We start from the raw sequence: 24,356 nt of genomic DNA on the forward strand, positions 1-24,356 counted from the left end.
TCCAAGTAATTCCACTAGCCTGAATTTAGAGTTTGACTTCAAGTTCATAATATTTTTAAATTAAAAAAAAATTGTGTGTGTGTGTGTATATATATATAAGTTACTCCTTTTTTTTTTTTTAAAGACAGGGTCTCACTCTGTTGCCCAGGTTGCAGTGCCATGGCATGATCACAGCTCACTGCAACCTCGACCTCCCAGGCCTAAGTGATCCTCCCATCTTAGCCTCCCAAGTAGCTGAGACCACAGGCATGCACTATGATGTCTGGCTAACTTATATTTTACTTTTTCAGAGACAGGGTCTCCCTAAGTTGCCAGGCTTGTCTCGAATCCCTGGGCTTAAGCAATCTTCCCACCTCAGCCTCCCAAAGTGTTGGGATTATAGGCATGAACCACCACGCCCACCCAAGTTATTCTATTCTATACATATTTAAAGACCTCATGAGATGTTTAATTTATGAACTTGAAGAAAAATTCCTTGAATCCCATGCTGTTGTTCAGTGTGGCATTTTGTCCTTTGCCTTACCATCAGCACACTACATTTTCACTCACTCAAATATTTATTAAATGGCTACTGTTATATACACAGGCATTTTTGCTGGATTTTGGCTCAATGCACTACTATTCAACCAATGAAGTCAGTCCTGCTGAACTTAAGAAGCAGATTTCAGTTCTGCTTTACACATTTAAAACATAATACTGGGATATAAGATTTTCCTGAATATCAAGATACATGAGGTTTCTTGGCCTATAGCGCCATGCTGACTGTCAAATATCCACGCATCATGTTTGTGTAAGCATTACTTCAAGGTGACTGCTAATTTCTAATTAAGTAAAGTTATCACAGCTTTATCATTTCTTAATGGCTCCTTGTTTGTTTTCTAGGTAATAACACTAGCACATGCTTGCCTCGATAGGACTTGGAGACATTTCCACTAGACCACATATTTTCGAATATACTTCCAAATCTAAAAGCTATTGAAATGTACCAAGAATGCTAAGCTTTTTTTAAACTGACAAATAAAAATGGTATACATTTATGGTATACAATATGATGTTTGAAAATACGTATACATTGTGGAATGGCTAAATTAAGCTAATTAACATATGTATTACTCTTCACATACTATTTTTGTGGTGAGAGCACTTAAAATCTACTCCCTTAGCAGTTTTCAAGTTAAATTTTTAATTTAATTACATATTATTTTCATTATAATTTTTACCTAGGTGTTTAGAAAGTCCTTCTAGCTACAGAAATGTTTACATACTAGTCATATGCAAGCCTTAGACATATAGTCTTATTTATGTTTGAGGAAATAAAGGTTTTAAAGCAAATTTTAAATGAGAATCATTAAGTTGTTGGTTGTCACAGGTAACTCAAAAAAGATTAATATTTATCTTCACTAACTGCCTATGAGCTGAAAAATCAAATTTAAAGAAGAGACCAACGATAGAATAGGCAGCTTTTTTGTCCATTTTAATACAGGAAGTAAGAGGTAGATACAACTGCTAAAGCTTCATTTCCTCAGCCTCTTTCATGATGGGTACAGTTCAGGATGCCATTTAAAGAACTGGGTCCAATAGTTTTAATATGTTATTCATATTGCCAAACCACAAGGGTAAAAGTTCTGAAATAACTTTCTGAAACTTCACAGATAATCAAAACATAAGAACGTGATTCATAATCGGCAAGAGGTTTCGCTTCCAAAAGTTAGGAAATCTCCATGACTCTGAAGCGTGTGGCACACACACATAAAAATAATAATAATTAAACAAGAACCCAAACAAAACCATAGAAAACAACACAATGGAACATCAATCATGTTTCAGAGGTTGCCCTGTTCTCTCTCTGTTTGGGTCACTTGGCAGGTCTGGTTTCAGAGAAAGTATAAGAACTAAGCATCCGTAACCTTTTTGAATGCATGCACTTTGCAAAGTAACAACTGCAGAAGGGACAAAGGAAAAAGTCTCAAAACTCTGGTACTGTTTCTCCCATAAGGCAAGCATAATGTATCTGGTGTCTACTTATTCCTCTTCTTTTCCTCCATTTTCCATCATGAAGCAAGCATAAATGGATGAAACACCAAGAAAATAAATGCAAGAGACAGAATGCGGGAAAGCCAGGAATAACAGTCAAAGGATAGAGTGACCAACCATGCCAGCTTGCCTGGGACTGATTCCAGCTTTAGCACTTAAAGTCTCATATCCTTAGAAGCCCCTCAGTCCTGGGCAAATCAGGAGGTTGGTCACTCTAATCAAACACACTTTAAAAAAGGAAAAGAAAGATGAGTCTATAGGAAGAGGAAATGGGGAAAATAAGGTATATGCTCAGAATAAAAAAGAGAGTAGGGAACCAAAGAAATGATAGGAAAACTACCAAAAAGATAAATCATTCAAGAGAGAAAGAAAGAAAGAAAGAAAACCAATGTGAAGAACCTAAAATGGGAGCTAGATGGTAGATGAAAAGGGCAAGAAGGGAAAGTACAGATTGGTTTCAGTATTTTGACCTTAGGAATTATAAATAAGTAGGGAAATGAAATCAACAGTACAAAGGGCATCTTACTGACTGGCACTTGGAGAAGAGGTTTCTCCTGCGACAACTCTGGGTCCCACAGTCGAGGAAGGCTGTTAGGAATTCACCAGCCTTCAGATTTTATTCTCCAGACCGAAAATTCCAACTGCCTGTAGCTGCCTACCTTCTCTGCTTCAGTTATTCATAGACCCTGAAGTAAATTAAGTATCCAGAATCCCCCTAACAGAGATTTCTCTCTGTTGATCATGTTTCTTGGCACAGATACCAAAAAACCAGCCACAGGCAACACAACCTGCAAAGGCAGAACGTATAGAGAGAACTGAAGCTGGTTAGAGTGGGACCCTTGAAGTCATTTTGGGATTGTACAACAAGAACAAATGGGGAAAGGGGAAGAAAGGAACAGTGAGGCCTAACTACAACCCCAGGCTCAAAGAGCATGCAACGTGGCCTTGGATTGTAGAACCAATGAGCAGAGATGGCAGTGACCTCAGAGAACTGAAAAGATTGTTCCCGAGCCGGGCGCGGTGGCTCAAGCCTGTAAACCCAGCACTTTGGGAGGCCGGGATGGGCGGATCACGAGATCAGGAGATCAAGACCATCCTGGCTAAAACGGTGAAACCCCGTCTCTACTAAAAAAAATACAAAAAACTAGCCGGGCGTGGTGGTGGGCACCTGTAGTCCAAGCTACTCAGGAGGCTGAGGCAGGAGAATGGCATAAACCTGGGAGGCGGAGCTTGCAGTGAGCTGAGATCCGGCCACTGCACTCCAGCCTGGGTGACAGAGCGAGACTCCATCTCAAAAAAAAAAAAAAAGATTGTTCCCCTTGCTTCTCCCCAGAGTCCTCACTCCAGTACTAGGAACAGTGTCTCTATATGTCTCTGTGACCAAAGATGTGCATATTGAACCAATTATACACTTTCAAAATGAAGCAAAGCATAAGTATCAGGTCGCATTGGAGTAAAATTTACAGAAAAGTAGCTTCTCTCTCTTTCCCAGAAAAAAAAAAGGTCAGATGTTACTTGGTAGGATATTCTGAGTGAATATTTAGGAATGTGAGTCTAGAACCTTCTCAAAATTTGGAGCCCCCGAGCCATGTACAAAACAGTCACAATTCCACAAAAATATTATTAGTATTATTAACTTCTAAGATGGCATAAATGCAAAATAGAACTGACCATTCTATTATTGATCATTTATATCACAAATAGGTATCAAGATACCTTAACTTCAAAGAATGATTATTTAAATACTTACTTCTCAGTTGTCTCTTTATTTCTTTAGCAGGATCTAGCCAGTTCTGCGTGAGGGAAAAAAAATTAATTCATAAGAAATATTCTAGAGTCTAAAATAGAACAGTTTACAGTTCACATAATTATTTACGTGTAAACACATTTTAATAAAGTCCTATTCAAAGCGACTGTCACCTATTAGCATTCCACTGGGCTAAGTATTGCTTTGTTCTTAGGTACATATGTGTGTAAATGTGTTAAGTGTGTATTATAAGTAAAATATTCAAATGCTTTTAAGGTGGGTCTCATGGGCCTCATTCTTTTGCATCTAAGATGGTCCAAACGATGAGACATATCTTCATACAGTCTTTATTCTGTAGAACTGCCAACAAATAGCCCCTGCAGACACTGAAATGAGAGCTTTTCAAGGACAATAATGGATTCTTAATCATGAAGGATAAAGTGTGAAAATGGAAACTGATGGCTAAAAGTATATACATACCAATCAATTATCTCAACTCCTAAAACCAACTCCTCCTCCTCCTTAATCCTCCTTTTCCCTCCAACTCTATAATTATAAAGAGAGGTAAGGTCAGACTGTAGATAATATTTCCCTTCCTGGTCTTAATATAACATACTTCTTTCTTCTTAATCTGATTCTAAGTTGGAAGTAACAATCATGAGGAACTCCCTTTCACTTTCCCCTCATTCCTGCTCCTTAAGAAAACTTTACTCAGGCTGCTCTGCTGGCAGCTCTGGCCAGGGCAATCAGGCAAGAGAAAGAAATAAAGAGTATTAAAATAGGTAGAAAGGAAGTCAAATTGTCTCTGTTTGCAGATGACATGACTGTATATTTAGAAAACCCCATTGTCTCAGCCCAATATCTCCTTAAGCTGATAGGCAACTTCAGCAAAGTCTCAGGATACAAAATCAATGTGCAAAAATCACAAGCATTCCTATACACCAATAATAGAGAGCCAATGATGACTGAACTCCCATTCACAATAGCTACTAAGAGAATAAAATACCTAGGAATACAACTTACAAGGAATGTGAAGGACCTCTTCGAGGAGAACTACAAAGCACTGCACAAGGAAATAAGAGGACACAAACAAATGGAAAAACATGCCATGCTCATGGATAGGAAGAATCAATATCGTGAAAATGACCATACTGCCCAAAATAATTTATAGATTCAATGCTATCCCCATCAAGCTGCCACTGTCTTTCTTCACAGAATTAGAAAAAACTAATTTAAATTTCATATGGAACCAAAAAAGAGCCTGTATAGCCAAGACAATCCTTAACAAAAATAACAAACAATGCTGTGATGCTGGAGGCATCACACTACCTGACTTCAAACTACACTACAAGGCTACAGGAACCAAAACAGCATGGTACTGGTACCAAAACAGATGTACAGACCAATGGAATAGAACAGATGCCTCAGAAATAACATCACACATCTACAACCAACTGATCTTTGACAAACCTGACAAAAACAAGCAATGAGGAAAGGATTCCCTATTTAATAAATGATGTTGGAAACACTGGCTAGCCATATGCAGAAAACTGAAACTGGACTCCTTCCTTACACCTTATACAAAATTAACTCAAGATGGATTAAAGACTTAAACGTAAGACTAAAACCATAAAAACCCTAGAAGAAAACCTAGGCAATACCATTCAGGACATAGGCATGGGCAAATACATCGTTTCTAAAACACCAAAAGCAATGGCAACAAAAACCAAAATTGACAAATGGAATCTGATTAAACTAAAGAGCTTCTGCATAGCCAAAGACCATCATCAGAGTGAACAGGCAACCTACAGAATGAGAAAAAAATTTTGCACTCTATCCATCTGACACAGGGCTAATATCCAGAATCTACAAGGAACTTAAACAAATCTACAAGAAAAAAATAACCCCATCAAAAAGTGGGTGAAGGATATGAACAGACACTTCTCAAAAGAAGACATTTATGCAGCCAACAAACATATGAAAAAAAGCTCATCATCACTGGTCATTAGAGAAATGCAAATCAAAACCATAATGAGACACCATCTCACGCCAGTTAGAATGGCGATTATTAAAAAGTCAGGAAACAACAGATGCTGGAGAGGACGTGGAGAAAGAGGAACACTTTTACACTGTTGGTGGGAGTGTAAATTAGTTCAACCATTGTGGAAGACAGTGTGGTGATTCCTCAAAGATCTAGAACTAGAAATACCATTTGACCCAGCAATCCCATTAGTGGGTATACACCCAAAGGATTATGTATCATTCTATTATAAGGACACATGCACACGTATGTTCATTGCAGCACTGTTCACAATAGCAAAGACTTGGTACCAACCCAAATGCCCATCAGTGATAGACTGGATAAAGAAAATGTGGCATATATACACCATGAAATACCATGCAGCCATAAAAAGGATCAGTTCATGTCCTTTGCAGGGACATGGATGAAGCTGGAAAGCATCATTCTCAGCAAACTAACACAGGAACAGAAAACCAAACACCATATATTCTCACTCATAAGTGGGAGTTGAACGATGAGAACACATGGACACAGGGAGGGGAACATCACACACCAGGGCCTGTCAGGGTGTGGGGGGCTAGGGGAGGGATTGCATTAAGATAAATACCTAATGTAGATGACAGACTGATGAGTGCAGCAAACCACCACAGCATGTGTACACCTATGTAACAAACCTGCACATTCTGCACATGTATCCCAGAACTTAAAGTGTAACAATACTTTTTTTAAAAAAAGAAAACAAGTCAATAGTTACATCCAATGGAAGTTAAATAAACTCTCCAATTAACCACAAAAAAGAAAGCTTTAAAAAAAATGCTAGGAAACTATTATAGCATCTTAAAGCAAAAAAGACCAAATTTAATCACTAGGTTTTAACTACCCAAGGACATTAAATTTTTGTTTTTTGAAGCTATAAGCAAAAGACCAATAAAAAAATTTAGATTTTTGTTTATATTTTTATATTTATACTTTTCTATCCTCAAGTTATCACTAACATAGAAGAACTGCAGTTTTTTGAGGCACAATAAACTAATTCAAATAAATGAGTCTAGTAGTTTTCTTCATTCTAAGCAGTGTCCAAAATAATATAACAGGGGCCCTCAACCCGCAGCCCATGAACTGGTACTGATCGTGGCCTGTTAGGAACTGGGCTGCACGGCAGGATGTGAATAGCAGGTAAGTGAGCATTACCGCCTGAGCACCACCTCCTGTCAGATCACCACCGGCATTAGATTCCCAGAGGAGCACAAACCCTATTGTGAACTGCACAAGACAAGGATCTAGACTGCATGCTCCTTATGAGAGTCTGACTAATGCCTGATGATCTGAGGTGGAGCAGTTTCATCCCAAAACCATTCCCTCGCCCCCGCCCCGGTCTGTGGAAAAATTGTCTTCCACAAAACCGGTCCCTGTTGCCAAACAGGTTGCGGACCACTGTTATAAGATCTGTGCTTAAACAGAATTTTATTCAGATATATAAAGCAAACAATTAAAATGCTTGTTAGTACGTAGAAAACAACCTGCTGTCTTAATAACATATTAAAATGGTATAACGAAACATTAAATGACACTATTAAAAAGTAAAACTGTAAGATGCTATGAAAGCAGAGCTGCATGGCCCCTCGGGTTCCACTACTGTTCATGGCCCGCACTCGGGGTACCAAGGATCCAAGGTGTGCATGGCTCTGTTCTAACACTGGTTATATTCAAACCTCTCAATAATTTCACATTACTGGTGTCCCAGCTGCAGGCACTACTGATGTGAGGGGCAGCAGGTCTCTCTAAGGGTGCCTCCAGTGCCATGTGAGGGGCAGCTCTAATTCTCCCTTCACAAGACAGCCTGCCATTCAGTTTGCATGCACTGCAGCTGCTGTCCCACCCAACAGCTGGCTCACAAATGGCCAGCCTCGATGAGTGCACAAGAATGAAAAAACACATCATTCAGCCTCTAGCCCAGACTGGCTGGAGGCTGGGAGAGAGGTGAGAAAGGGGCAAATGGCTGGAATTTTCACCCAAGGAACAACTGTAGCAAGAAAAATGGAATTGGATAGTGTCAAATTGAAAAGAAAAAAAAGAAATCCCCAGAACATTAACACAGAGAAAGAAGACAATAGAGGAGAAAGTGCTGGTCTTAAAGACAGACCCTTCCAAATCCCCAGTTTCATTAAGTTTGAACAGTGATATAGATCCCCGATACAGAAGAGCAACAAAGGACCCTTTTCTGTTCCAGAAGATGGTGGAAGCTTGTCACCCCAGGGACTAACCCTGTGTCCCAGCCACCGGGCATCTTCTATTCTCACCTAAAGCACCCAGCCCTTGTACAAATTACCTAAAAGTTTCTACAGGGCATGGTGAGAGTCAGCTCCATAAACCCAGCAATATGAGTGAAAAGTCAGCCAGCCAGCCAAATTCAGACTTGGTGTACTTCTCAGGCCACTTTCTACAACACTGCCAGAGAGATTACTGAAGGCTGAAATGGCTTACTTTCAACCCCATCCAAAGACTACGTGGGCGGAGTTTACCTGATGTGATCACACAGCAGCATGATTTCCTCACCTGGTTTTCCCTTTCCTAACCACATTCACTTTCACACTGTTAAGTTCCATTCCTGCCAAGCATTAGGCCGTCTTCTCACTCCCCAGTACTACAACTTTGCAAGGGCTGGAACAGACCATAATATTTACATCTCCCAGGGTACTTAATACAGTTTTAGGCAACCAGTAAGCACTAAATTAACACCTGCTGACTGATACATGCCCATTGCTTGCCTCCTTCCTCTCCACACTGTGATCATCTTAAATGATCACAAGTTATATTATTTTTATTACATTTATTTTTACTTGAATAAGTATCTCTAATGACTACTTAGATGGTAAGTGGGGTATAGTATCATAAATTCCTAAGTAAAAAAAAAAAATTACTTACATGACTTAAAAGAAATACAAGTTAATGATCTGCATTATCGGTTATGAAGAAATAATAAACAAAACTTTTAAATAAATACAGTAAATAATAAAAATTAACTTCTTGGTTTGACACTTAAGGAGGAGGGCTGGGCAGACCAAGAAGCAGATGGAAGAAGATGGAAAATGTCATCAGAGAATAAGACAAATGCATGAGGGTGGGTGTGCACAACATACAACAACCACCCGCACCCCGTGGTACATTACAGTATTCATTGCCAGGTTTTAGACTTAGAGATTCGTCTGCTACAGCCACATATATAAACTTTGGAATCAGAAATACACGCAGTTAAATTCTGGTTTTCTATCAACCCTAACTTGGGCACATTCCTTGGCTTCTTTAAGCTTCAATTTCCTCAAACACAAAATGGGGATCACAATATCTACCTCACAGGGTAGCTCTTTTCAAACAATATTCATTCCTGAAGAATAAATATGCATACAAGTACTTTCCCCAGCAGATCAGCATTAGTAGATCACTATTTGCAATAATAAAACTCAATTGTCATCTTTTGGTATATATCTCTTCTTCACATAATTTTATATTTCCATAGGTGATGTGTTATATACATTAAATAATTTAATCTCTACATGAATATTTCACCCACAAAAAGTTAATAAATCAGACTTTGGGTTCACCAAATACAGTTACTGTATTCACAGGTGAGATGAAATGAAATTCAAACCCCTTTTCCTTAGAGAAAATGTCTCATGTCAGTCCTTTCTTTTCTTTTTTTTTTTTTTTTTTGAGACGGAGTCTTGCTCTGTCGCCCAGGCTGGAGTGCAGTGGCCGGATCTCAGCTCACTGCAAGCTCCGCCTCCCGGGTTCACGCCATTCTCCGGCCTCAGCCTCCCGAGTAGCTGGGACTACAGGCGCCCGCCACCTCGCCCGGCTAGTTTTTTGTATTTCTTATAGAGACAGGGTTTCACCGTGTTAGCCAGGATGGTTTCGATCTCCTGACCTCGTGATCCGCCCGTCTCGGCCTCCCAAAGTGCTGGGATTACAGGCTTGAGCCACCGCGCCCGACCTTGTCAGTCCTTTCTATGTAAAGCTGCTTTACTGCAGAAAACACTCTTCTTGGAAACGAAGACATCAATGACATGATGCCTTCTCATGAGAACAGTTACAGATGTGGCTAGTCTAAGAGCTTCTGTGTGGATGTTAAAGTATTATCCAGCTAAGCTTTTCTACATTTTGACAAGCAGTAAAAACCCACCTGGCAAATTTTTTAAAAGACAGCTTTGTCCATGGACAACCCCCCGGAACATCCTAAAACATTCTCCAGGGAAGGAACCCCGGAAAGTGACAGTTTCAGGCAATTCAAGATCAGGCAAGACACGGATTTTCTCGATGTTTCCCGAACACGAAGGTGTAAGCAACCATGCAAAACTCAAGAGCTGACCTATATCAGTTTTCAATAAAATTTATCTTGGTTTATTTAAAAAAAAAAAAGAAAAAAAAAAAAAACCAAGGATTTTGCCAATTGCTTAAAGTTACATGGAATCCTAAAACGGGCTTCCATCAGAAGTAAACTAAAATTAAAATGTGGCCTTAGAATATCAAGTATCGTTAAATCACCTTCAAACATGAAATCAGGAGTTAATGAACTCAAGTTTGGGGAAAAAACGTTACACATCTTTATTTTTACTAACTTGTAACTGAAACTTGGCATCACTGTCAATTAGGAACATAGCAGAAAAAAACCTGGTTAATATCAGCAGAACCTCTTTGTCACCTGCAGAAATCAAAAACATTTCCACATCACATTGTAGTAGCTGCAGATCTTAAAAGACCATTTATGTTAGCCAATATTTTGAAATCACAGTAGCTATTAGATTTGATACTGATGATTAATATATAAATAAAAACACATAATGATATGGTTTGGCTCTGTGTCCCCACCCAAATCTCATCTTGTAGCTCCCATGATTCCATTTGTTGTGGGAGGGGCCTGGTGGGAGATGAGTGAATCATGGGGGTGGATCTTCATGCTGTTCTCATGATAGTGAATGGGTCTCAAGAGATCTGATGGTTTTAAAAACAGGAGTTTCTGTGCACAAGCTCTCTCTCTGCCTGCCGCCATCCATGTAAGATGTGGCTTGCTCCTCCTTGCCTTCTGCCATGATTGTGAGGCCTCCCCAGCCATGTGGAATTGTAAGTCCAATAAATCTCTTTCTTTTGTAAATTGCCCAGCCTCAGGTATATCTTTATCAACAGTGTGAAAATGGACTAATACACACGCCTATTACTTTGTCTCAAATTTTATATTACTATTTTGGGAATGTTATTTAGTTATTGGCTTTCTTTGTAGCCCTGTGTACTTTATTAAAGTTACAAACTGAAAATACTGTTCTGAGAAGCAGCCTATAGAATTCAGCAGACTGCCAAAGGAATCCAAGGCACAAAAAGAGGTGGGATTTTTTTTCCTGCCTTAAAAGGTTACAGAAATTTTTTTAAGCAGCACAGTGAATAGCTGTACTTATATGTATTTTACACTAAAGTCTTTCTATTAGTTAATTAGAGAATCTCCTTAATCTTACTCTTTATCCGCCACAAATCTGAGGCTGAAAGTCTTGTCTTGCGACATTTCCCCTACAACATTTTCATTACGGGTTCCCAGAAAAAGTGTTAAAGATGATTATCAATTATGCTCTAGCGACAGAAACATCTAGGGAAAAAGAAAAAAAAGCTTAATTGTGAATCCTAATACTGTATTCATATTCATAGAATACCACTGTTAGAAAGAACCTCAGAATATATGGTCCAAATGTCCATATTTGGGGAATGGCCTAACTCTTGCCTCTGTGGCTATGAATATTTGAACACTTCTGGGACCACGAACCACATGGGCTCACTAGGACTCCCCTCCTCCCGTGGCTTTCATGACATTTCAAACTCCTGTAATGCTCTCTGCTACATCAAAAGAACAGTTTAGCCCTACATCAGTGCTTCTTAAACTTTAAACGTGTATTTGAATCACCTGAACATCCAGCCAAAATAAAATCTATTTCAGCAGGTCTAGGGTGACAGCTGGAGTTCTTCATTTCTAAAAAGATTCTGCGTGGTGTCAACACTGCTGGTCCTTGGACCACTCTTTGAGTAGGATAGCCCTAGAGTTCTTTTTATGTAGAAATCACTTTCTTTTCCTGAAAGCTCAATATAGAGAGACATTTTTCAAGTTCTGCTGGCTTGTCAGCCTTCACTGAGTAAACCTTCTAATTACTGACAGCTTCCTGCAGAAAGCCCTAGCAGGGCACAGTTTCCACATTACCATATCTAAGTGTTCCTTTGAACTCCTCCCCATCACAATAAGTAGCTATACCAAAGAATACCGGGTCTTTTTATTCTACTTGCTAACCACTTTCACCTGACAAGAGATACGCAACCACAGTCATCAACTGGCAGCATGCTATTAGTAGTCTGGGTCTGCGGTTGTCCACAGCAGGGTCCCAACCATGCTTGACCTGGATAACAACCCAAAACACAGTCACAAAATCCATCTTCTAGTTAAGACAAAGAGTCTTCTCTTGACCAAACTTTAGTCAGGCTCCTCTGAATCCTCTTCCCAATTAGGCTTCAACTTTCAGACTTCTCTGTCCATCTACACACCATCCAACTTTAGCAAGAATCCTGTTAATAAGTTAGTTTAGTGGGAATGCCCCACTCTTCATTACTAACTACCCTTGATATCTGATGGGGTTCCTCATCCTCCACCATCCCCCAAGTGATATCAGATCACCCTCACCTGCCTTCAGCAAGACTCCTGTTAGCTTGGTTTAGCCAGAATTCCCCTAAGTGCCCCCTGATGTTTCCTCTTAGTAGTTTCCCATCTACTGACCCCCACCCTGCTCCTTGACTATAAATTTCCACTTTTCCTTGTTGTATTTGGAGTTGAGCCCAATCTCTCTTGCCTACTGCAAAACCCCACTGCAAAGGTCCTTATACCTATTGCAACAGTCCTGAATAAAGTCTGTCTTATCGTTTTAACAAGTGTTAGAAAAACTTTTTCTTTAACAGTTCCTTTCCCCCCAAAAAACATCTATCTCACTCACTTAATTCCCCTTTAAGTTAGACCCTAAGATCCCAGAGTTAGAAGTTTCTTCAAATGCCTCGCCATGCCTTCCTCACTGGCTTTAGATGATCTCTAATTTGGCCAGGTAAGAGAAATTAACGAATTCCACCCAATTCACAGTGTATTACTAAATGTTAAAAATTCAAAGTAGTTCTGTCTAGAATCTGCATTTTCTCACAGGAATTTATAGTGCTGAAACAGATCCCCTTTAATATACCTTTGCCTAAACTGGGTTTAAAAGAACTCTACCGTAATGCTGGTGTTAGGAGAAAAGTTACAGGCACTGTATCACAGTGAAACATTCACTACACATCTGGGAGAATGTGTGATTATAAAGTTTAACTGGATTGAATGTAGAAATTTATTAAAGAATAGTTTATATATGCAAACACTTTAACATTTGAGTTTTTAGTTCTAGTTTCTGGAAAGAAATGGTCTGTTAGATGACTGCTTCAACTAATTTTCATAAAGTTAGCCGTGGATATCAACTACATTTCTAACAAGCTCCTTTTTCAATATAGCGTGCAGCAAAATGACATTATAATGTCATTTTGGGCCAAATGCCAAACTATTAACATCAAAATTTAAGACAGTATTTTTCCCTTTAAAGAGAGTCCAAAACCCTTAACGATGGTTTCATTTAGACATAAATACAAGAACTATATGGACTTGGAATTCCATATTGAACAAACATGCTGCTTGATTCCACATATTTTTAACAACATTTTCCATAGTAAAATTTATATAAGCATTCTCAATAGACATTAAAAAAGCTTTAACACTAACAATGACAGATTTTCATACTCAGAATGAACTAAAAAGGCTTTCACCTCAGTGTCTCAACCATGAGATATAGTACTATATTAAAACCAAACAAATGTGTAGATTTTCTCTCCATGAAAATTTTTTTATACAAATAATTGTGGTTTTAGTGTCTTTCTGTTAATAAGAATGCTACAGTAGACCCAACCAAATTTACCTTTATCTTTTCTCTTCCTTAATGACCTTAATCTCTCCTGGACTTTAGCCATTCCCTTTCAAGGTCACACCCTGGGTCTTGTCATCATCACATAGCTCTTCACTTCATTAGACTCCATCAGCCCATTCTCAGATGCAGTCATTTCCTCTCCTTCTAATTTTCTACCCATGTATCCCCACTGTACCAACTCTTCAACATCTTTGAACATTCATCCTTTGCCCCAGCCATGTTCTCCCAGTGTATCAGCCTATTACAGCTTCAGTAATTTTCTTTCCTGTGACCCTGTGAATAATCAGCTTAATTACATCTCATCAGCAACTCCAGATTTCACAATCCGTCATCCTCTTACTATTGCCTCCATGAACACAGTCAACTGAGAACTCTGCTAATACTCCCATTTCTCAACTATGATACTCAGGTTGCTAATGGCAATTAGAGAAAAACACACACAAATATATTCTGCTGCCATCCCCCCAATCTCAGAAGAACTGTTAACAGCAATGCACTTACTAATTCTTGGTTGGCTCCTTCTCTTGTCCCACTGCTACCCTAGTCACTCTTAAGCAAATGCTTTTACCTTCTATTTCACAGAGATTTGAGGCTGCACTTTGCTCAACTAAGATTTTTTTTTTTTTTTTAACAACTGCACCACCTCTTATTCTGTTTCTTGCAGACTCAGGATGACATAACATCTATATTCAAGACTAATCCTTTTCATGACTGTCGTCATCATAGTCACTCTCTTCTCTCTTCAACCATACACTTTTCTTGGGTTTTCTCATAGCTAAAGTCAAAGTTATTTCCATCAAAGTAAATGTGCCAACCCCAAAACTCTCAGTAAACTCTCTCCGCGGTGCAATATGATAGCCACTGGTCACATGAGGCTATTTAAATTTAAATTAGTTACAGTAAATAAAATTTAAGTCTATTTCTTCAGACACATTAGCCCTCTTTCAAGTGCTCAATAGCCATATGCAGCTAATGGCTGCCATGCTGGACAGTATAGGTATCAAACATTTCATCATCATGAAAACTTGTGGAGTTTCAAGTTGTCCAACGGGCTGGAGGATGTGGCAGTTCCTCATCCTCCCCCAGTGTATCAGCCTATTGGATCTTGTATCTCATGCTGAGGAATCTAGATTTTAAGTAGGAAGTAACACGGTCAGATGTGAGTATCAGAAAGAACCTGTTTATGGTGTGGAGCAAGATTCTTGTTGGATGTGTCTTGTTAAAACACATCCATTTTTTTAACAACGTTTTCCATAGTAAAATTTATATAAGCACTCTCAATAGAAATTAAAAAAGCTTTAACACTAACAATGATAGATTTTCATACTCAGAATGAACTAAAAAGGCTTTCACCTCAGTGTCTCCACTATGAGATACAGTTCGATATTAAAACCAAACAAATGTGTAGATTTTCTCTCCATGAAAATTTTTGTGATCCATTCTTGTTAAAAAAAAAAAAAAAAAAAAATCCTGAAACTGCTGCTCCTCCTCCAAGGTCCCTGTGTAAAAGTCTCCATCAAGCTCCCCAGCTCCCCAATCCTGAAACCTAGGGCTTTTCCCCAACTCTCCCCTCGCTGCCATAGCTAAGAGGTGGCAGTCACAAAGTCCTGCATGACAAGACCCAGTGTGTGGCCTTGAAAGGGAATGGCTAAGGTCAAGGAGAGATTAAGGTCATTAAGGAAGAAAAAAGATAAAGATACATTTGGTTGGGTCTACCATAGCATTCTTACTAACAGAAAGACACTAATGATAAATAAGGAATTCCTAATTCTTTATTATACATGGTAGTGTCTCTTATGAAAGGTAAGATGAACATATAAAATTAGACACATGTTTTGTATATAGGATTTAACTAAAAAGACTTGGACACTGCAGGTCTATATCCTCTAGTATCATTCTCCCAACTGTTCTTTTCTCCACGGCCAAACGCTTCTTTAAACAACAGTTTACACTCACTCTCAAATTTCTTTTTTTTTTTTCTTTTTAGGCAGGGTCTTGCTCTGTCACCTAGGCCAAAGTGTAGTGGTGCAATCACAGCTCATTGCTGCCCTGACCTACTGGGCTCAAGTGATCTTCCCACCTCAGCACCCCTCTCTCCTCCACCGAATAGCTGGGACTAAAGGTATGTGCCACGCTGCCTGGCTAGTTTTTTAATTTTTTGTAGAGACAAAGTCTCATTATGTTGCCCAGGCTGGTCTCAAATTCCTGGGCTCAAGTGATCCTCCCGCCTGGGCTTCCTAAAGTGCTGGGATTACAGGTATGATCCACCACACCTGGCCTCTCAAATTCTTTACTGCTAACTTTCTTCATGCTTCACCTACTCCCTGATCCCCAATCATCTAGCTAACAGCTTACGAATATGTCCAACTTGGCAAAATAAAAATTAAATTCCATCTCCGCTCCCTAGCACACCTCAAACTGCGGCTCCTCCTCCAAGGTCCCTGTATAAAAGTCTCCATCAAGCTCCCCAGCTCCCCAACCCTGAAACCTAGGACTTTTCCCCACTCTCCCCTCGCTGCCATAGCTAAGAGGTGGCAGTCACAAAGTCCTGCGGACATTACCTACACTGAATCTCTGTCCTTTCCTCTTCACTCCTAGTACCACTGCTTTGGTTTTCATCACCTCGAGACTACTGCAACTGTCTCCTGACCTTCCTGCCTCTGGTCTCAGTCCCCTATCATCTCGCTCCACACTATGAACGGGTTCTTTCTGATACTCAAATCTGACTCTGTTGCTTCCTACTTAAAATCTAGATTCCTCAGCATGAGATACAAGATCCAAAGAATGATCTTCACTTATTTTTCCAGCTGCTTTCCCATAAACTCCATTAGCACTCCCCACAAAGTCACCCCAAATTAACCCATGGTCTAAGTTAAAACAGTGTGCTCATGAGAAAACACAGCTGCAACACGAGTCCCTACCTCCCCCTGCCAGCATGCCTACCCCTCACTGGTCTTTCCTATTCAGAGAGGCTGGAACTGCCACATCCTCCAGCCCTTTGGACAACTTGAAACTCCACACCCACATCATGATCATTCATGCTGGAACGATTACTTTTCTTCTGTGCAAAACGTCCCTTCCCTGCCCACATCCAGAATACTGGCCGTAATTCTCAATAGCTATAATAGAATGTCAACACTAAACTGCTCATATGATTTCCAAAATTTATAGATTTGCTTTAATACAACAATATAAAATATTCATATCACAGGCCCTTGTCAGGTAGTAAAACTTGAAAGTGTCTCTCCTATCTAGTCCCTAATAAATATCCAGCTGGTATTTAGGACAGGGTATATTAAGCTCTATCACCGAATTGAATTAGATTACTGGAAAGCTATATACTTGAAAATATTAGCCTGACCAAAGGTTAATCTGTTTTCTGGCCCAAATTATCTTAGGAATAGGACATATCCCTGCTGGTAGCACAGCCCATAACATCCTTCAACATCCTATATGTAAATTAAATAGTAATGGCACTATTTTTTAACTGGGAAGGGAGGAATCAAGACATACCCAATGAACGTGCATTTCTATGTGTGTGTGCATGTGCGTGAATTCACGCATGTGTGTTTACGGACAATGGAGGAAGAAGAGAGATAAATAAGATTCCTAATTGAAAATCTGTCTTCCAGGTGATTCTACCACAAAGGAAGAAGTCTCTCTTGAGCAGCACTGGCATGGACCATCACAGAATCACCATCAGTAAGTTAGCTCATGCCCTTAAATTTGTTGACAATATAATAGAAACATCAACTGTGAAACTCATCCCAGGAACTCAGCTCACAATGTCCTTCAACACCCTATGTGTAAAGTCTTGCAAGGTAGCTTTCAGGATTTCAGAACATGAAAAATTCCTCTGAGGCAAGATGGTATTCTTCTACTTTCCAGTTACGATAGCTATGAAAAATTGTGCCCATTTTTACCTTGACTGACAGAAGGTTTACAACTGTTGACATTTTCCCTAAAATCTAAAATGTATCTTTTTCTTCTGAGTTTTTTTGCCTGAATTTGAATCTTATCGCCAACACTTATTGGCTAGGTGACCTTGGCTGACTTTTTAAACTTCCTCTGTGCCTCAAATCTCTGCATCTATAAAGTGTAGTTAATAACACCTACCTCTTAGGGTCATTCTGAGAACTATATGAGATAACACAGGTAAGGTGCCTGCTGCCTAGTGAGAATACCAGAATGATTAGCTGTTAACAGCCATTTCTGTTTTATTTGGAATATTTGTATGGTAAAAGCCACCTCTGATTTTTTTAAAAACAGGTAAGTTACAAAGAAGTACTTCTGGTTACAAGCCTCCACACAAATAAGATATTCACATCAGAAAATGAAACTACCCCACGCACCCTGCACTGCTAAGACAGATTATACCTAGAGTGGAGTATTTGTTCCACGCAATCTGCCATTCTTTAAGACACATCCAAAACTAAATTCATTTATTTACTTGTTCTCTCCATAAGTAATTGAACCTAAAACTCAATATGTCAGAAACTACACTCATGATATCCCCTACCAACCCCCAATCGAGTCCTCCTTCCCTTCTTACTGAACAGCTCCAACCATCCTGAAACCCAGGCCTTAATTCTTGATATCTGTCATTCTTCATGTCCAATTATTCATCAGATTGAGTCTGCCTCCTTCCTCACTCTCTCTTCAATCGTTCGCTTTTCGATTTCCACTGCCACAACCTTACTCAAGGCTACTTTTGTGCTTTGGGTGCACAGCCCTACTCAAGTCCCCTCTCATCCCATTCCAACCATCAACCAAAGTGACCTTTCTAAAGACAAAACTGGTCGTCTCACATCCTTGCTTCAGCCTATCAACAGTTTGCCATTTTTCTTAGCAAAAAGGAAATGTCCCAAACCTTAACATATAGGCTTAATGGGCCCTGCATGATCTGAGCCTCATTAATACCCAGCCTTTCCCCTAGCCTAATCTCATTCTCCCCTTACTAACCCACACCAGGCTTCTTTCCAGTTTTTAATCAGACAGCTGCTCCAGTCTCAGGGCCTCGTGTATGTGCTTCCCATATCCCATTGCCCAGCCAAAGTCCACTCACACATGAGGTTTCTGCTTAAGCAGAGTCTTCCTGTTAGCACCATGACTTTCTCCTGCAGAGTAGTAATCAACATTCACTAACTGCAGAATTAGCTTTTCCACTCTGCCTCTTCAACTAAAACATAAGCAGGGACACCTCTGAGGGCAGGGTCTAGGTTCTCACTGTTTACAGTTAGAGCCTCAGCAGTGAGCACGCTGGTTTATACACAGGTAGTGGGATTATTTTTAATTGTAGTAAAAAACACATAACATAAAACTTGCAATTTTAACCATTTATTAATGTACAGTTGAGTAGTGTAAACCATACTCTCATTGTTCAACAGATCTCTAGAACTTTTACATCTTGTAAAACTGAAACTCTACCCATTAAACAATTCCCCAACTCCCCCTCCCCCAGCCCCTAGCAACCACCATTCTACTCTCTGTTTCTATGAGTCTGACTACTTTAGATACCTCATATAAGTGGAATGCTATAGTGCTTGTCTTTTAGTGACTTCCTTAATTCACTTAACATGGTGTCCTCTAGGTTAATCCATGATATAACATGTGACAGGATTTCCTTCTTTCTCAGGGCTGAGTATGTATTGATATGTACATACATATTCCATTGTATGTATACACCACATTTTCTTTATTCACCCATTAATGTTGCTTCCATCTCTTGGCTATTATGAATAATGCTGCAATAAACATGGGTAAACAAACATCTCTTCAAGATCTTGCTTTCAATTATTTTGTATATATACTCAGAAGTGGGATTGTTAGATCATGTAGTAGTTCTTTTTTTTTTTTGAGATGGAGTTTCGCTCTTGTTGCCCAGACTGGAGTGCACTGCCGCGATTTCAGCTCACTGCAACCTCTACCTCCCGGGTTCAAGTGATTCTCCTGCCTCAGCAACCCAAGTAGCTGGGACTACAGGCGCGTGCCACCATGCCCAACTAATTTTTGTATTTTTAATAGTAGAGACAGGGTTTCACCTTGTTGGCCAGGCTGATCTCGAACTCCCGACCTCGTGATCTGTCCGCCTCAGTCTCCCAAAGTGCGGGGATTACAGGTGTGAGCCATCGTGCCCAGCCAGTAGTTCTATTTTTAATTTTCTGTGGAACTTCCACACTGTTTTCCAGAGTGGTTGTACCAGTTTACCTTCCTAACCATAGCACACAGCATCTCCAGTCTCTCCACATCCTTGCCAACACTTGCTATTTTCTATTTTCATGAGAGCGGACATCCTTATAGGTGTGATATGACACACAGGTAATAGATAGCAGCTAACGTCTACATATACAGAGACTATACAGATAAGTAAGGCATGGCATCTACCCTCGAGGAATTCATAGAATGGGGAGAAAGAGTAACAAACAAGGTGTGTACTAAATGTATACATGACAGACAGAGGGAATTGCCAACTCCCACATCCAGCAGGCAGTTAAGTAGATGAGTCTGAGATTCAGTGAAAGCTACGAAGTAGACACATAAATTGAGAGTTGTCAAAATAAAAAAAATAGTATATCCTACTATCTAAATACTACTCTTTCTTATGCAAAACTAGTATTTCAAAAATATCAGGTTTCTTTTCTTTTCCTTTTCTTCTTTTGAGACGGAGTCTCGCTGTGTCGCCCAGGCTGGAGTGCAGTGGCGTGATCTCGGCTCACTGCAACCTCTGCCTCCTGGGTTCAAGCGATTCTCCTGCCTCAGCCTCCCGAGTACCTGGGATTACAAGCGGCCACCACCATGCCCAGCTAATTTTTGTATTTTTAGTAGAGACGGGGTTTCACCATGTTAGCCAGGCTGGTCTTGAACTCCTGGCCTCAAGTGATCCGCCGGCCTCGGCCTCCCAAAGTGCTGGGATTATAGGCATAAGCCACCACGCTCAGCCCAGATTTCTTAATGTAGTATATCCTATGCCTACTAATAGAACATGTGATTCCACATATTGTACAACATACTCAATTGTCCCTCTACTTTACAAAGATTATATTACATGCTCCTATGAATCTACCAGTATGTAATCTCAAAAAAAGTAGGTAATCCTAGCCAAATTCCCACCACTTTCTCTTTTGCAGCTTTTAGGAAACATTATCAAGACCACCTTATAATTTATGTCTAAAAAACCTAATTTATTTAGTCAAATGTGCTATTATGTCTGAGAACAGTACTCTAAACAGAGTTCTATTAAGAATACTCATGTACTATTCAGCAGGCACGCATGCAATTTAATTGTCTTTAGTCTAAACATGGAATTAAACCACAAATTAGATATCAAGTATTTTAAGCTAAGCAAGTTGAGAAAACTTAAAGTATATATAATTATCACTCTTACTATCCTATATTTCATTAGTAGGACATGTAAATACTAACAATGATAGCAACGTAGGCAAATAAAATTCACACTTCTGTTCTTCTATTGATTGCTCTGTTCTCCTGACTGTGATCTGAATGTTAGATCACAGGGAGTAATCCCTTTCACTGTGACCAAGTGTTCTTGGTATCCTCAGACAGAATCGTTCCAATGCGCTGCCTTCCCTGTCTTTTGGGTATGCTTTAATATCTAGCATACAGGTGACTGCACAATATGAGCTGCTGTGGCCAGCTTCTTTACTTAGTACCAAAAGGCGAGATTGAGTGATTGAGAACCAAAAGTGATTAATACCATTTAGTCTGTGTTCTCTTTATGCCAGAACATCAATTTTCCACTGATGACATTCTATTCTGTCTGCGCATGATGGCAGTGCAAAGCACATACACACGTGCACGCACATGCACAAATACACACACACCAAAAAGCTACAGGTGGTTTCTCTCTACACAAGATAGTTTTTCAGTTTTTACCAAATTTCACAGTGAAGTCATAATAAACACCTAAGTTATTTTAAAGCTAAATTTTAAACTGAGATAAACTGGTTAATAAAAAATACATTATGTTCTAAAAAGAGACAAATAAATTTGAAATCACTTACTTTCTGCTCAGGGCTTTCCTGGAACAAAAGTCCAAAGTAGTCCTTCTCCAAGAGATTGAGGTGTTCACACACTTTGTCAAATAACACTTGTCCCTTAGCACGTTTCTGGAGAAAAAATAACAACTTTACCTTTCAAGTACTAAAGATTCCAAGACTGCTATAAATATAAGACATCATATCAGATACATGATTTATTATAAATTAACATGAAATATTTGTTTTCTCATTTTTTAACAATATAAAAATGATTAATTTTTTAACTTCACCCCTCCCACCCTGCACACACAGACAAAGCATAAAATGTGAAACAAAAGCATAAGCAAGCACCATCTGCTTTACTGCTACTCGATATGGATATAAAAAGGACTAAAAAGGCAAAATGTTAGCTGTTCATTTTCTTATTTTAAAAATGTTCAAACTGCTTCCATCAATTCCTCAAGGTGGCTCATATCTATAAAGTATACTACTCCCCAGGAAAATCATTTAGCCCTATTATTCAGTAGATCCTAACATAATTTATCCTATCAGCACTTCGGTTTAATGTTTGAGTTTTTGTTCCATGATATGTGTAGAATAGAATTACTTTTTCTGTACGAGCTATGCTCCTATTTACAATTTCCTAGAGAACGATATGGTGTTCGCTCCTTAGGATAAATTCTAAAAATACAAGATAATGGAAGTGGGACAAGAAATCAACTGCCTCTAAGGACTTAACATATTTTTACCTCGAATATATATATATACACATATATTTTAATTTAAGAAGCTGCTATGAACAGAGATGTAAGAGCCTTTGACAGGCATAGAAGAAAAGCTCATTGTCTAATCAATGGCAAAACATAAGCAGAGTGGTGACTCATTTCCAATTAAGATGCACACCCCTGGAACAACCCAACTGTGAGGTCAGGTCAGACACATGCCTCCTCCCCAGATGCACTGATAAAAGCCACCAATGGACTGCTAGTGAAAAAGAAAAAGCCATCAGACTTTTCCATCCTCTAAACAAATGCCCTCTCACTATCAAAATGTGTACTAGTTCACCCAGTGTGTGAAAATTAATGTTCCCCACATATATATCTTGAGGAGGAGAATCTGGTACTTTTGTTATTAAGCCTCTTATGGTAACATTTCTGAAAAGAATAGAATTGCATCAAATTGTAAAGGGAAGAAGGAGAATGCCACACAGATTACATTATTTCAACATAATAAGCAGTGTAAGGCCAGGCGTGGTAGCTCACGCCTGTAATCCCAGCACTTTGGGAGGCTGAGGCAGGCATATTACTTGAGCTCAGGAGTTTGAGATCAGCCTGGGCAACATGGTGAACCTTCATCTCTACAAAAAATACAAACATTAGCCAGGTGTGGTGGCTTGTGCTTGTAGTCTCAGCTACTCAGGAGGCTAGGGTGGAAGGATTGCTTAAGCCTGGGAGGCTGAGGCTGCAGTGAGCTGTGTTCACGCCACTGCAATCCAGGCTTGGTGACAGTGAGACCCTGTCTCAATGAATAAATACATAAATAATAAAAAAATTAAAAATAAAGCAATGTGCCATATACATATTATAGGTTCACAATCAGGATTTAATAGTCAATTAAATTACTGAGCATGTTTAAGATGGATATGTGCTTGTTTGTCTATATATTAAAAGTATATACAAATACAGTGTAGAGAATAAGAGGATTGGGCTCTGTATGTCAAACACCAAAGTTCTAAATACACTTTCACTACCTACAAGCTATGTGACCCATGGCAAGACACTTAATGTCTGCTTACCTTAATCTGCACATCTGTGAAATGGGGATAAGAGGTAGCAGATACTACAGGAGGTGTGGTGAGTACTAAAAGAGTTTCAGTACATAACAGTTGGTTATCATGTTATTTGAAATTAGGGTAAAAAGGATATTTAAGACAACTGATGTCTACAACGATACACCTTGGTTCAAGGAGAAAACACATTGCAATTCCAACACTAGCTTTAAGTCAATTCTTATTAATAATTCACACGTTCTCATTGGTTTCCATTTCAAAAACAGGAACATGCCCTCATGCACAGAATTTCCCTACAAGAATAAGAGGAAAAAACACCCACACAGCTCACCACTACAATTTGGTGTTGGTATGCAGTACGTGAGGTATCAGCATGATGGCTGGACCAGTTCCTCTATCGGACCTAGTTCCTCTATCATTCAACATTTTGTAAGCATTTACTATTACTGAACCAGCGTGACAAGAGAAAACCACTTAGTCTCTTTGTCTGTGAAATGAGGATAATAACTACCTCAGAGCTCACATGACAATAAAATTAACCCAGTGAGATGGAATACGCCTCAACCAACCATAGCAGTACTCTACTGTCAACTATTCCTTCACTAGTCCACATCTAACAAACACCAAAATGTTTTTGGATGCTAAGCCTGCTTCTCTACTATTCTTTCCTTCTGTCTCCAGGAAACAGATATTCTCAATGCTTCATGAGATCCTGACTGCATATACACGTTACTTAAGCTTCCAT

The 24,356-nt window shown here is 39.3% G+C and overlaps 1 protein-coding gene across 33 annotated transcripts in view; it reads right to left on the reverse strand.

The window, feature by feature from the left end:
• The window catches only part of LOC105465604 (erythrocyte membrane protein band 4.1 like 2), a 227,147-nt gene that overhangs the window by 66,140 nt on the left and 136,651 nt on the right, over positions 1-24,356 (reverse strand). For all 33 annotated transcript variants that reach the window (XM_011714133.3, XM_024787870.2, XM_011714131.3 and 30 more), the window contains exons 4-5: positions 21,847-21,951; positions 3,785-3,827 (exon numbers count right to left, since the gene is read on the reverse strand). In XM_011714133.3, coding sequence (XP_011712435.2) covers positions 3,785-3,827; positions 21,847-21,951 — 148 coding nt within the window. The remainder of the gene's footprint in view (positions 1-3,784; positions 3,828-21,846; positions 21,952-24,356) is intronic.

This window comes from Macaca nemestrina, chromosome 5 (assembly GCF_043159975.1).
Source record: "Macaca nemestrina isolate mMacNem1 chromosome 5, mMacNem.hap1, whole genome shotgun sequence".
NCBI lineage: Eukaryota > Metazoa > Chordata > Mammalia > Primates > Cercopithecidae > Macaca > Macaca nemestrina.